The following is a 15,230-nucleotide window of genomic DNA, read 5'->3' as shown; positions in this document are numbered from 1 at the left end:
GACCCCAGGACCCTGAGATCATGACCCGAGCTGAAGGTAGTGGCCTAACCCACTGAGCCACCCAGGCGCCCTGATCTCGGAGTTTTGAGTTTGAGTCCCATGTTGGGTGCAGAGATTACTTTTTTAAAAAATTACAAAAAAGGAGCATTCTTTTTTGTAATCTAACTGGATTATAAAAAACTATTCCACGAAGTCTATATAAAGCTATTTTAAGTACTCAAAAAGTACTTCCTTGTAAATTATTGCTGATCTAACTCTACTTTCCTCAATCTTCCTCATTTAAAATTACTTAAAGTATACCATATCTGGAAACTGATACAACTGTATTCTTCTCTAACCTGACAACTGTTGAACATTATGAAGGTAACAGTTAACTTCAGTCTCTGTTCAGAATGCAACCCATGTTTAAAAAGTCCTGCCAAGAAAACATCCCTGAAAGCTGATTAATCTGCAACTCCCCACACTTCATTTTTACTATCTATTTACATATAACTGTATGATTAATTCACCTAGCATAATTGAGAAAAGCACCTGTTTTACAAGACTAAAATTACAGAAAAGTTAAACCTTTTAAGCAGTAATATGATACTATTTTAGGCCATCTTTTGTGTAATGTGGCCTTTCCCTGGGGTAAGCCATAATATAACCAACAATTTAACCTCTGTCTTGAAAAGTCTAATTATTATCAGTTATGGTGCTAAAAATAACATAGGACTTAGATCCAGATATTGTCCCAGAACTCGCTTCCTCCAAAATCACTTCTGATGGCAGCTTCCTTCTCATCCATCATTCATTTACATTTTTCTCATAAAGGTGAGGTAGAGAATATGTAGGTACATGACCTCTAGGACAGCATTTCTTCAAAATAAACTGCTATAAGGCCAAATAGTCTTCTCCAAACAACCACATTACTTGGGGGGAGAAAAAAAAAAGTTGTTCATTGTTATTAGCAGCATACCAACTGGTCAAAAGCACTCAAGTCACAAGTCACAGCCTCTTAGAAGAGGAGAAAAAAGACCAAAACAACCAAAATAGAAGATGAAGAGTCAGATGCTTAGTGTTGACTCCTCCAAGTCTTCCTCGTTTTCCTAAAAAACGAAAAGGTCAAATCCAAATTATCTAAAAATCCACATATTCTCACTGCTTCCACAATGGCAATGTTAATCTCCTGGAAAGTAATCAAGTAGATTTTATTAATTATTTGAACAGTCTGAATCAGTAATCTTTCATCTGATAAATCCTCAGGTTATATGCCAATATATGAATACCCCCAAATAAGAGGAAAGCTCCATGCACAAATATGTTCATCACAATACCAACAATTTAAAAAGGGAACTAGAGAGGTGCCTGGGTGGCTCAGCCATTAAGCAGCTGCCTTCGGCTCAGGTCATGATCTCGGGAGTCATGGGCTCAAGCCCCACATAGGGGCTCCTTGCTCAGCAGGGAGCCTGCTTCCTCCTCTCTCTCTGCCTGCCTCTCTGCCTACTTGTAATCTCTCTCTGTCAAATAAATAAATAAAATCTTTAAAAAATAATAATAAATAAAAAAAAAATAAAATAATTTTATTTAGGCTGGTAACTTCTTAGCACAATTAAGATTATCTATTATTGCAATTAAAATGACCTCTTTAAGATTTCAAGATTTATCTCTAAAAATTACAGATTTGGAAAGTGTCTAGACTATAACCAGGGCAAATCAGTATGAAAGATGTATATACATAAATATACATGTATTTGAAAAGGTAAAATGTGACCAAGCTCTTTCCAATTCTTATTAAATAAAATCCATAATTAATTCAAATATTTTGCATAATTAATTCAAATGTCTACTATGTACTAGATGCTATGAATATACGGGGAAAAAGAAATTATTCTTGCCCTCAGATCAGTCTTATAAGGGGCAATTCAACAAGAACTAAACGAGAACAGTGCCCTCTAATAGAGAGCAGAGAATGAAAGGTGCTGAAGTCCTTAAAAAAGGAACATGGAATGAAATAATAAGGGCTGGGGGAAAAAATTAGACTGCAAATGGTCCCTCTTACTTTATTTGCTCAAATTTCTTATTTTTTAATTTACTATACAGAATTAAAGCATTTGCTTCATCTCCTCCACAAAGGCAGTCACTTCAAGAATTTAACATTTGCTGAATGAATGAACTAGACCAAAACTACACTTAAATGTGTTTACAATCTGTATACTCTCTCCAGAGAAAAATAAAGCTATGAGTTAACCAAAGCAGAAAAGTGAAAACACATGCCTGATGTATGTGGTTAATAGGAAAATAACCTTAAAACTAGTAAATAGACCCAGACACAACACAAACACTAGCAAAGTGAATTACAAAATGAAGGTGGCCTAAATAAAACCAGGACAGTAGAGAGAGAAATAGATGGAACAGACTAGAAGACAAAGATAATCTTGACCAAAAATCTTTCCATACAAACCATCTGAGATTTTTATTCAAGGATTTCTCATCCATACTTCCCACCCACAACCTTGAAAAAAAGTAAAAATGAGCACAGGTTAAGTATGGCAATCTAATTAAAAGTTCATCCAACGCTGTTGGCAGAGAGACAAGAGATCTACATTCCACATTATGATGCTAACAGATTCAGTCACGTCTAACTATATGTCTATGCCATTTTATGTCTACCCTCCCTCAAGTCAGGTTCTCAACATTTACTCAGATTAATACTTGAAAACTTAGTTCAGCTATAAAAGCAGGATGGGTACGTAAACCTCAACAAATACAGAGACAAACTACTTTCCAGTATCGGAGAAGATATCACAGGTGGAAGGACCACGGACCTCATTTACATCCAACTTTCATATTTTGCAGATGAAGCCCTGTGGCCCACAAGGCCAGTTTGTGGCAAAATTTATTTAACTATTGATTTAAAGTCTACCAAATCTCTTAGAGTTAAGTCTCACAGAAAATTATAGAACTGAACTTAAAAACGAACTCCTGTAGTGAGTAGATTTAAAATTTAGTAAAAGAAACATTAGTCCACTAAGTTTACAATCTAGCAAGAAATGGAGAAAGGAGTATGTGAAGAGATACAATTCTCATTTAAAAATCCAGTTAGTAATTTCATCTTTTAACTGCAACTATGTCCCAACTGCACTGTAACTCATCTAACACCTATATTTGGTCTTGTATTGTTATTTCTATAGAAGTCCCAGTTCTTCCTTTCCAGTATGTTGTCTGAAGACAGGAAAAATTTTACTTTGCTCCCAACTGTCCTTAGATTTTTATAAAGTTTTGATTTCACAGAAACTGTGCGAATGTATTTTTATTTTGAGCCTAGTTACCAGGGCTGCTTGCTATTTAAAGGAACTGAAATAAATGTATTAACAATAGCACCTGTAATCAAGGTCAAACACGATCCCAAAAAGGTCTGCAATTCTAACATAACAACCTGATTGAGTATGAGTTGCATACACTTAAATTTTCAAAGTTAAGTGCGCCACGTTAAGAGAAGGCAATCACATGATGCCAGCAATGACATATGTTAAGTATTCATTGCTATTTATGGTGGAAGAATTAGCATACCCAACTTCTGCAGCACAAAGAAGAAACTATGTCTCTTACAGGTCCTAGACACGGATACAAAAACTTTATTTTCTTTAGCTCTCAATAATTTGAAAAATTCCTGGCTCAAAACCAACCTCTCTCATTCTTCAGCCCTGAAAAGAAGAACTTCCATCCCCTGAGAACAAAACGCAGCCTGTCCAGAAACCCGAAGAACAGAAGGACGAGAAAGGACCCTTCCGAACGGGTTCCGCGTTCTCCTGGGTGACATCATTTCACCTGCGCCTCGGCAAAACAGGAGAGCGCGCGCGAGAGAGACCGTCTGCCAGGCAACGGCGGGCCGGCGATCCCGCTGGCTGCACCCACACCTCCACGCCGCCGCCACGGGAACAAAGAGCGCCCGGCTGCCGGGCCGCGCCCCGCCAAGCACCGGGCAACCACACCTCCTCCTTGTTGCCGGGAGCGGCCCCCGCAGGCTCCCAACGGCCTGCGACTCGGTCCGTCCCGCCCTCACGCGGGAACCAACGACCGCAGCGGCCAGTACCTGCGAGGAGAGGCTCCGCCCTGCGGGGCTGCTCCCGCGGCTCCTTGCCGGGCCGCCGCCTCCTATTGTGACCGCTAGCCCAGCCAGCGGCCAGCTCGCCAGCTCCGCCGTCCCCGGGCCTCCTCACCCCCGGAACCCGGGCTCCGACCGAGGCGCTGTCACGGCGCTTCCTTCCTCCCGGCACCATCACACGGGCCGCGCCAGGAAACAGCTGCACACTCAGAGCTGACAGAGTCCGCTAACGCCTCGGGGGCTGCATCCTCTGCGCCCCCGGGCCCTAACAGCCGGGGCCGCGGCACCGTCCCGCCCCGCCGCACCCCACCTCGGAGCTCGCGAACACAGCGTGCCGCGCCGGCGCACTACCCTCCGCTGCGCGCGCAGGCGACGCCCCTCGCCGCCAGGCCGCAAGATGCGCGAGCACGCGGCACTCCCACTTCTCCGTTGAAGGTCGCTGCCCGCCTCCCCACCTCGTCCCCGACAGGAACAAACCTAGCGAGCACAAAGCGCGAGACCACTAGACGCTCCGCCCCCTTTCCCCCAGGCTCGGCTCCGCGCGCCGAGCCCCCTTTGTTTCCACCCCGCGGGGGAGGGGGAGGGGCGGGGCGGCGCTGCGCGCGTCCGGGCGCGCGATTGGGACTAGTTCCGGCAACAGAGCAGGTCGCACAGCGCCCCTGCGCAGCCCCGCCCCGGCCCGCCTCTCTACCCAGGCGCCCAGCAAGGCCACAAGCTGCTGAACCGGCTCCTGGGACCGACAGTGTATCCCAATTCGTACACATCTTCTCTCCCTTAAGTATGGCTTCTTGGCCGTGTTTCCCTCCTGCAAAACTAGGGAGTCTAACAGTAACTGACCTCACTCAGTTCAAAATGTACTATGTATTCATGTGGACCCAGAAGTGGAATTTTTATTGATGTAGAAGAAGGTGATTAGTCGAAGGTGTCTAACAAAGAAGCAAGGAGGTCGGAACCCAACGTGTCCAACTCTAAGGCTTAATTAAACCTGACAGTTACTCAGACCGTGCTAAGGACTGGAAATGAGATGGATACAAAGACCACAGCGGCATGCTGCCTGTCCCAATCACATTCGAGATCAAAAACGGAAGACAGACATACCATAAAAGCACAATAAATGCAAGGAAAAGACAGCTAAGTGGTATCTGAGGAAAGCTGGGCCAGCAAGGGGGCATTACGCAAAAAGTAGGCTTTATGCAGATAGGAAACTGATTGATGCCATCAAGGATGGTGATCATATTTTAGGGCAGACCAATCGGCAAAATACCCAGGTTCTACTTCTGGCACTACTTAAACCAGTCTCCTTCCTGTTCTGGGCCTTAGCTGCCTGCAGTAGAAAAATAAGGAATCAGACTAAACTGATGTTCAAAGATCTTCTAAATACGCATGAATAACACTATATGGTAATTATTTGTGTACATTTGTCTCCTGTATCGATAAGACGGAGCACTGGCTCTCTTGTTTTGGCTTTGGAAGCCCAAGGTCCAAACCTACAGCCTGAAACACAACAGTAGGTGCTTAGCAACTCTGAAGCAAAGTTCCAGCATCACAAGCTTTTACAATTCCTGGACATAGAGAAGTTAGAATGTTATAACAGGTACCGATAAACACATTCCCTCCCCCAACCCTACACTCCCACTACACAGTCCTTTTATCTAGCAGACCCTTCCTACCAAAGCACCCTGTCTTCCAAAGCAGGCAATTCGTAGATGATTACAACCAAATTGTAAAGGTTTTTCTTTTTCCATGGACACAGTCATAAATCCCAACCATACTTTTAGATGCATCCAACGCAATCGGTTCCTAACTTGAGTCCCTTGTAATTCCCCAACTACTGCTGCAGATTCACCTAGCTTCCAGAAGAACCTCAGCTGCACAAGTTTTCTTATATAATGCAGACCACTATGAAACCACTTTTCTTGTACACCTGGGTATTAGCTATGTGATGAAAGGAGGAAAAGAAGAAAAAAATTGGGAATGGGAAGGGAAATTACCATCTGAGAGCCCTCCAATCAAAAAAGCCAGATTCATCAAGTGCTGAGTCTCAGCATCAAGAATCTATTACAGTCCTTCAGGGTTTCCATCCTTAAGCTTAATGTGAATCCCCTTGGGCCTCAGCCAATCCTTTGTGAGGCAAACTCCATGAGAAAACTTCTCAAATGATTAAGATCTTAGCTACCTGGGCTCTTAGGGCTTAACCCAAGATGTCCCCCTAGATGCAAACAATAATCCCACAAGTCAAGGTTGGATAGTTTGAAATCTATACTGCCATTTCTTCTCAACTGATGTTCTTGTATCTGATGATCTGATGAGCTAGCATCTTGCTAATAAACACTCAAGCAGTGAAACAGGCTTTAAGCTGGGCCACTTTGACCACCCAATGTGGCAAGTGGTAAATTGTAACAGAATACTTGCTCAACCCCAGTCCACCTAAATTTTATTTGGTGTCTCTTCAAAAATGTGCAAAGCCTTGTTGGGAGTGGTGTCCGATAAAACTTTCTACGATAGAAATGGTCAGAATCGGGGCGCCTAGGTGGCTCAGTGGGTTAAGCCTCTGCCTTCGGTTTAGGTCATGATCTCAGGGTCCTGGGATTGAGTCCCGCATTGGGCTCTCTGCTCAGCAGCGAGCCTGCTTCCCTCTCTCTCTCTCTCTGCCCACCTCTCTGCCTACCTGTGATCTCTGTCAAATAAACAAATAAAATATTAAAAAAAAAAAAAGAAGAAAGAAATGGGCAGTATCTGCACCATCTAAAAGGAGGCCACATGTGGCTACTGAGCACTCAAAATGAGGCTAGGGGATCTAATAAATTGACCAGGATTAATTTAAATAGCTACATATGGGGGCACCTGGGTGGCTCAGTGGGTTAAATAGCTACATATGGTTAGGGACAGCACAATACTTGCAGGCAAAGTAACTGATTGTAGAAAGAGCTTTTTGAGACTTCTGACTCCAAGACTGCTCTTTAAAATCAATTTCCACAACAGAAAAACTGAATGATTACTAAAAGCTTCCTCCTGAGATACCCAAATAATTTAAGTCCCCTTACTTCTAAAATAAAAATACACCAAACACTGCTTACCAAATAGGAAAATATTAAAATTCCCTCAAATATGTCTGGTCGGGCGCCTGGGTGGCTCAGTGGGTTAAAGCCTCTGGCTTTGGTTCAGGTCATGATCTTGGGATCCTGGGATAGAGTCCCGAATCTGGCTCTCTACTCAGCAGGGAGCCTGCTTCCATTCCTCTCTCTCTCTGCCTGCCTCTCTGCCTACTTGTGATCTCTGTCTGTCAAATGAATAAATTAAAAAAAAAAAAAAAAAACAAAAAACAAATATGTCTAGTCATTGGGATACCTAGTTAGTGACCTACCATTCTAATACACGGGAATAACAGCTGAGGTTTTGACTGGGTTGGGCTGGATCTTCGAGATGAATCTTTACATATTGATCTTCAATGTATGAGCAAGATGCATCCTTCTATTTATCTGCATCATCAACTTTTTTTTCAGTACTGCTGTACATTTTCTATACAAGTCTTGCTTTTTTTGTTGTTGTTCTTTGGTTATTCAAGGTTTTATATATAATTACCAATTCTAGAAGTTATTGAATTATACACATGTATATTGTGTAATTATATAGCCATAATATAATTATATGTAATTATTAATTCTAATAGTTTATCTTAATCTTTTTTAATTTTCCGTACATAAAATCCTGCTGCCAGATAATAATGACCACTCAATTTCTTTCTTTCCAACACATTTTTCCTTTTGTCTTGTCTTACTGCATTGGCTAGGACTTCTAGCACAATTCTAAATAGAAACAATGAGACATGCGCTTTTGTCTTATTCCCAAACCAGAAAACTTCCAACATTTCACTATTAAGTATAATGCTTGCAGTAGTTTTTTGGGGTTTTTTTTGGCAGATTCCTTTAGCAATTAAAAGAGTTGTCTTTTATTTCTAAATTATCAAAAGTTTATCATAAATGAATATTTAATTTATCAAATTTTCCTGCATCTAAGAGAGAATCATATAATTTTTCTGTTAATATGTGAATTACACTGACTGGCTTTGGATGTTAATGCAATTTTGCATTCCTAATAAAGTCCTGTTTTCTTTTATTATCCTTATTATATATTGTTGGATTTGGTTTGCTAACATGTTGGTTAGGATTTTTACATCTGTGTTCTTGAATGAGAATAGCTGTTATTTTCCATTTTTATAATGTCTTTGTCAAGTTTTGTTACAAAGATTATGCCAGCCTTAGAAATGAATCAGAGAGTGTTCTTTTTCTCTCTAGAATAGTTTCTGCAAGAATGGTGTTATGCCTTCTTTAAAAATTTGGTAAAATTTGCTGGTTAGCCAACTGAACTTAGAATTAAGTGTCTTTCCCCTACTTTTTAAAGATTTTATTTTATTTAAGATTTTTATTTATTTATTTGGCGGGGGGAGAGCAGGCTCCCTGCCGAGCAGAGAATCCGATGTGGGGATCCATCTCAGGACCCCAAGATCATGAATGGAGCCGAAGGCAGAGGCTTAACGCACTGAGCCACCCAGGTGCCCCTAAAGATTTTAAGTAATTGCTATACCTGCTGTGGGGCTCAAACTCACAACTCGGAGATCAAGAGTCTCATGCTCCACCAACTGAGCCAGCCAGGTGCCTGACTTTTCCTTATTTTTAACAAAGGAAAAACAACTATAACATTAGGATAGACTTAAGAAAGATTTCATACTAAAAGTCACAATCTGCTTCTAGAAAATTAACTTCCAATCTTGTGAATTTGAAGAGTTCTACTGCTGGAAATCCATTTTTGAGCACATTGCATAAACAATAAGCACAAATAAATTTTACTTAAGTGGTAGTTAAATAATCTACCAAATAGGAAACACAAAATTTGGTTTGGTGTTCAATTTTGCATTTCTAATACATCACAAACTATCTAAACATAATGATTATCTGAAGGACCTTTATACAAGAGAAGTGACTCGGGCTATAGGTTTTCTTGTTCCTTTACATACTTCTATCACAACTCCTTACAGTATTTACTTAATGTCTGTTTTCCCCATTAAACTGTAAGCCCCTCAAGAGCAGGTCCCATCTTTCTTTTGTTATCACTGATGTCCGCAGTGGAAGAATACTGGCTGGTAGAGGATACACAAAAAACAAAGGAGAGGTATTTCTTATTTTAAAATGCTGTAACACACGACTGAAGAGCTTCAGATAAAGAATCAGTTGTCCAGATGCTGAAGAACCACACACACAGAGGGGGAAAAAAATGCTATACACTTTTGGGACCTGCCAAAAAAGGTGCTGGGTAGAGAATGGCCTTCCTGCTGGGAGTCCATGACCTTTATAATGAAGAGGCAGTTTCCCACTGTTAACACTGTCAGGAATAGGGCTGTGCTGTCATCATATCCAATGCCAAGTCTCCTGACCGTAATGTTACTCCAACCCCAACCACCACTGCTGAGTTAGTGGCCTGTATTCGGTGTTCTAACATAGCATTAATCACCTTGCCATGTAAATATGTATTTCCTTGAGTCTTTTGCCCATTAGATAGTGAACTCCCTGGTGCCACGGACTAAGTCTCATTGATGCTGGCAAGAGTTCTAGTACATGGCAAGCACTCAATAGTTCAATTAATGATACGTGACATTTCATAGCAGTGGTATATCCAATGTTTTTCTCAACAGACAAATTCCCAGGAAAAAATGAGACACACAAGTAGAACTGGTAGTAAAGAAAGAATGAGGAGACAAAGAAATTTCAAAATTTCCTAAAGCTAGCTCTGCTCACCCTCCTCCCTCACAGTTTCCATCTTTCCACTAAAACCAGCTAAAAAGGATCTAATAAGATGAAGCTACATAGTGGAAAGGTGTAGTGGCCGACCACTTTTCAGGCTACACATTATCTATATTCACAAACAGATGTGATCTAATGCAAAACATCAGCATAAGCACTTTTTACCCATTAAAGTGTTACCACTTGTCAGACTGAAAAGGTTAATAATCAGCAGCTGTCAAAGACCAGAAAGAGCGCGCCTGGGTGGCTCAGTGGGTTAAGCCTCTGCCTTCGGCTCAGGTCATGATCTCAGGGTCCTGGGATTGAGTTCTGCATCAGGCTCTCTGCTTGGCAGGGAGCCTGCTTCCTCCTCTCTCTCTCTCTGCCTGCCTCTCTGCCTACTTGTGATCTCTCTCTGTCAAATAAGTAAAATCTTAAAAAAAAAAAAAAAAAAAAAAAAAAAACACCAGAAAGAGGTAGCAAAGGCGCACCCAAACCACATCTACTGAAAGCCTCCCCCAATATAGCCAGTTTTGGGATGGAGGAGTGGGCAGACTGCTGTTCCCACAGTATACATAAGATACACCAGGGACTGAACAGTTCTTAGTGCAGTGAAGGTGCATCTCTTAGTGACAGTTCTTTAGGCAGTGAAGGCGAGAAGGGGCTAAAAAGCAGAATGAGGTGAAAGGCCATCAGTGAGGAAAGAGTTCAAGACAGATGAGTAAATAAACCTGAGTGCCCAAGATAAGCCGAGTCAGAAATAAGACAAATAGAGACCAAGATCAAGCCAGAAATGGAGAGGCAAGGGTGCAGACAAAGCAGGCACCGCACATTATAGCATATTCAATCTCTGGAGCAGTATAAACGAGAAAGAGCAGATTCGGAGCATGACCTGCCTTAATGTACACCCTCTGAAACAGAGAGCTTAAAGGCATCTTGCTCATTCTGTTCTGGCAAATAGGGCGCATCTTGGGAGCAATTGGAATTTCTATGACTCTCATTCGAAATTGATCCAGCAGCTCAATCTCAGGGCATATCATAGCCTAATTACTATAGTTTTTAAAAATCCACTGGACAGACCCAGGTAATGAAAAGAGTTAACCACACACAGATCTAATAAAGCCTGTTATTTCACTGTCAGGGATCAACCATTTATTATTTCTGACATAAAGTATTATATTTAAGGGTTTTTATCAGTGTTTTGGTATTATGAATATTTGGTAATATTCTGATGAATATTCTCCTACATATATACAGCTTGGCCTGCATTTGAAAAAACATCCAAAAGGGCGCCAGGGAGGCTCAGCATCTGCCTTTGGCTCAGGTCACGATCCCACGGCCCTGGGATCCAGTCCCGCCATAAGGCTCCCTGCTCAGCGGAGAGTCTGCTTCTCCCTCACTCTCTCCCTCTGTGCTCTCTCTCAAATAAAGAAATAAATCTTTAAAAAATAAAATGTGTTCATAAAGGTAAATTTTTTTTTTTTTTTAAGGAGTTTCTTACTTACATATTCAACAGAGACAGACAGTGAGAGAGGGAACACATGCAGGGGGAGTGAATGAGAGAGAAGCTGGCTTCCTGCTGAGACGGGGCTTGATTCCAGGGTCTTGGGATCATGACCTGAGCTCAAGGCAGACTTAACGACTGAGCCACCCAGGCGTCCAAATAAAGGTAAATTTCTAACAGTGCAATTGCTGTTTCAAAGGGCCTTTGTTTTTTAATTACAAGAAATGCTACTGAATTGCCTTCTAAAAAGCTGCGCCAAGTTTAACTCCAACAGTAAATGATAGGAGTCAACTCTGAAGAAGAAACAGAAGTGTTTATGGGCATCCCCTGAAGAAAGATAGGCTAACTCATTCTCTGCAGTAGGCCAAGAACTAGGGCAAGAAGCCCTGAAAACAAGACTTGGGCCAGGATACTCAGAGAACAGTCATATTTCATAACCAGCTTTAAATTCTCTTTGTTTTAATTCCCTATTAAAACCCTTTACTATGGTCTTATTAAATCCAACAGCCTAGGAAGTGAGCCCAAACTGGAGACAAAGTGACACTAGTGAGAGTAGCAGCACTTAGAAAAGGTGGTGACCACCAGGTCCTGAGTCAAAGGGCTAGCTAGGAGGGCAAGCAGCCACCAGAAAAGATACCTATGGCGTCCCAGGAACACCTGGAGAGGAAGGTCCGCTAAAGCTGGTCATCTGCAGCTAAAAGTAACAAGGACTCAAATCATTAATAATTAGACACTGAAGTAAAATATGACCCCAAAAGCCAGTAAACATGGACCATACTTAAGTAAGTGCTTCAAGAAAATAAATCATAATATAGGCACTGGCTGAGAAATAGAAAAGCAGACAGACAACTAGCACCTTCACTTTGGTCAAGATGAAAGAAACATGAGAATGTTCTCTAAACAGATCAAAACACAAGATTATCTTGTACCTTTCACCATGTTTAATGGAAAACAGAATTTCCCGCAGGGAATGCTGGTGGAGCTCATGTGACTGCATAGTTGATACCCTACATGGATGATGCCCCCCCCCGGCTACTGAATTCTACCCTGCATTCATGAAATGTGACCAGCTCACTGAAAATGCCAGTGTCCTCCTGGTAGCATCCATTGATGACATACACTGAAGACACCAACTAACCAGGGTAGTTTTGCACAGGCATTGTGATACACGGCACATCTCTGCAAACCCTGTACCCTCTGGCCCAAGCCACATTCAAGAGGCCTTTTCCTCACTTCACGTTAAAGAAGAAAGTGCGTTACCTGAGCAGATTCACACAAAACAGAAGTGAGCACCTTAAATAAAAACCCTTAAAGCAGGACAACCTTCAAAGAGCAAATATAAAATTTAAGCTCCCCCAGAAGTTTATTTCTCTCTCCTCTGATTACTTGTTCCTGTTACGGTGTTTTATAAAAACAAATTAAATTTAGCAGGCAATGACATATCCAAAGTCAAGATAAGAATGCCACATAACAATAATCTCAAATACCTATCGTCACAATGTATTTTTAATCACCTCAGATATTCCACAGCATGGTAAAGTACTTTTGCACAGTAAGGCAGAGAGAATCTCTTTAAAAACACAGTGCATCACATAATATCATATAGCTCAGAAAGTGTAATACAAAATTCTAAAACTTTAGGAAAATGTAGGGAAATATCTGAAGATATTCTGGAGACAGATTTCCCAAAAGTCTATGCAATAAATACATTTCAAAGGACTATACCAATAGACTTGTTCCCAAAATAATTTTAAATTTCTGAATGGGGAAAACACTTCATTAAAAATTAAAAGCTCGGGGGGCGCCTGGGTGGCTCAGTGCATTAAAGCCTCTGCCTTCCACTCAGGTCGTGATCCCAGGGTCCTGGGATCGAGCCCCGCATCAGGCTCTCTGCTCAGCTCAGTGGAGAGCCTGCAAGTTCCTTCTCTCTCTGTCTCTGCCTGCCTCTCTACCTACTTGTCTGTCAAATAAATAAATAAATTTTTTTTTTTAAATTAAAAGCTTAGAAATTTTTGCGAATGACAGATGATTAATGTTCCTATACAAATTGACAGGAAAACAGGAATATCCCAAAAGAAGAGAAAATTATGTGAAAAGACAAATTTTTTAAAAAGCAGTAAGTGACTAAGGAACAAATGAACATATAAAGAGTTCTACAATCTCAGTGGTAATCACAGAAATACTCATTAAAACAATTAGAAAGCATTTTTCAACAATCATTCACAAAGTAACTTGACATTATGGATGCTTTCAATGTGAAAAGGAAGTGAGACAAGCATTCTCATATGGAAGCATAAACTGATGCATATGTGTGAAAAAATATACCAAAAAAGACAAAGGCTGAAAAAATTGCTCGAATCCTTTGATTCAATTCTACTCTAGTAATCCAGGCTCAAGGAATACATCATTCAAAATTTATTACATAGCTACAATAATCAAAACACTATGGTACCAACATAAGGACAGATACATAGATCAATTGAACAGAAGAGAGAGCTCAGAAATAAATCCCTGCATACATGCTCAAGCCTCAAAGGGTCAAAAGGGTCCCAAGACAATTCAATGGGAAAAGAACACTCTTTTCAGCAATGGTGTTGGGAAAACTAGATACCCAAATGCAAAATCAACTTACCATACCCTATTACACAAAAATTAACTCAAATAAGTGAAGGATACAAACTTAAGAACTGAAACTATAGAACTTCAAAGGTAAAAACATAGGGGAAAACCTTCATGAGATTGGGTTTGGCAATAATTTCTTGGCTATGACATCAAAGCGCAGGCAGTAAGAGAAAAAGATGAGCACCCAAGGAGGGAAAAGGGTAGAGGGAGAGAACCCCCAGTCAACTCTCTGCTGAGAGGGAGCCCGAAGCTGGGCTCAATCCATAACCCATGAGATCATTACCTGAGCTGAAACCAAGAGTCAGATGCTTAACTGACTGAACTACCCAGGCAACCTCCAAAATGAGAACTTTTGTGCAAAGGACACAACCAATAGAGTAAAAAGGCAACCTCTAAAATGGGAGAAAGTATTTGCAAATCATCTGTCTGATAAGGGGTTATATAGAGAATACATAAAGAACTCCTACAATCAAACAAAAACCAATCTCTCTGATATGAGGAATTTGAGAGGCAAGATGGGGGGGCTAGGGTGTAGGGAAGGAAAAAATGAAACAAGATGGGATCAGGAGGGAGACAAACCAGAAGACTCTTAATCTAACAAAACAAACTGAGGGTTGCTGGGGGGTGGGGGGGGAGGGAGAGGATGGTTGGGTTATGGAGTCTGGGGAGGGTATGTGTTCCAGTGAGTGCTGTGAAATGTGTAAGCCTGACCATTCACAGACCTGTACCCCGGGGGAAATAATACATTATATGTTAATAAAAATAATTAATTTTTAAAAACTAATTTTAAAATGGGCAAAGGTTGAGGCCCTTCAGTGCCTTAGTCGGTTGAGCATCTGACTCTGTCTGAGGTCATGCGAGCCCAGCACTGGGCTCCACACTGAGCATGGAGCCTGCTTAAAATTCTCTCTCCCTCTGTCTCCCCAACCCCCACAACTTGCTTGTGTACTCTCTCTGAAGGGGGGGGAGGGGGCAGGCAAAGATCTTGAACAGACATTTCTCCAAAGAAGATAAATGACCAATAAGCACATGAAAAGATGCTCAGCATCACTAATCAGTAGGACAAGGCAAATCAAAACCACAATGATGTATGACCTCACACCCAATAGGATGGCTACTATTAAACACAGTAACAACAGAAAATAACAAGTGTTGGCAAGGATGTGAAATGTAAACTGGTACAGCCACTTTGGAAAACAGTATAGCAGTTCCTCAAAACTCTAAAAATATAGGGGCGCCT

At 41.3% G+C, this 15,230-nt stretch overlaps 1 protein-coding gene across 19 annotated transcripts in view; it reads right to left on the bottom strand.

The window, feature by feature from the left end:
* Positions 1–15,230, bottom strand: part of RNF38 (ring finger protein 38) — a 137,617-nt gene that overhangs the window by 44,377 nt on the left and 78,010 nt on the right. For 2 of the 19 annotated variants that reach the window (XM_059143643.1, XM_059143641.1), the window contains exon 1: positions 4,565–4,649. The exons of 11 other annotated variants lie outside the window; for them this stretch is intronic. Coding sequence is in view for 2 of the 8 variants with exons in the window: in XM_059143633.1 (XP_058999616.1) it covers positions 3,669–3,677 (9 nt within the window). In the remaining 6 variants the exon portion in view is untranslated. Of the gene's footprint in view, positions 1–3,668; positions 4,024–4,075; positions 4,507–4,564; positions 4,678–15,230 lie in introns of those variants that run through there. 6 more of the 19 variants (XM_059143642.1, XM_059143640.1, XM_059143633.1 and 3 more) reach the window with 4 other exon arrangements.

The sequence above is a fragment of the Mustela lutreola genome, chromosome 12 (genome assembly GCF_030435805.1).
Source record: "Mustela lutreola isolate mMusLut2 chromosome 12, mMusLut2.pri, whole genome shotgun sequence".
NCBI classification, from domain to species: Eukaryota; Metazoa; Chordata; class Mammalia; order Carnivora; family Mustelidae; genus Mustela; species Mustela lutreola.
The sequence above is the reverse complement of the archived record's forward strand: the minus strand, read 5'-3'. Positions and strand labels throughout refer to the sequence as shown.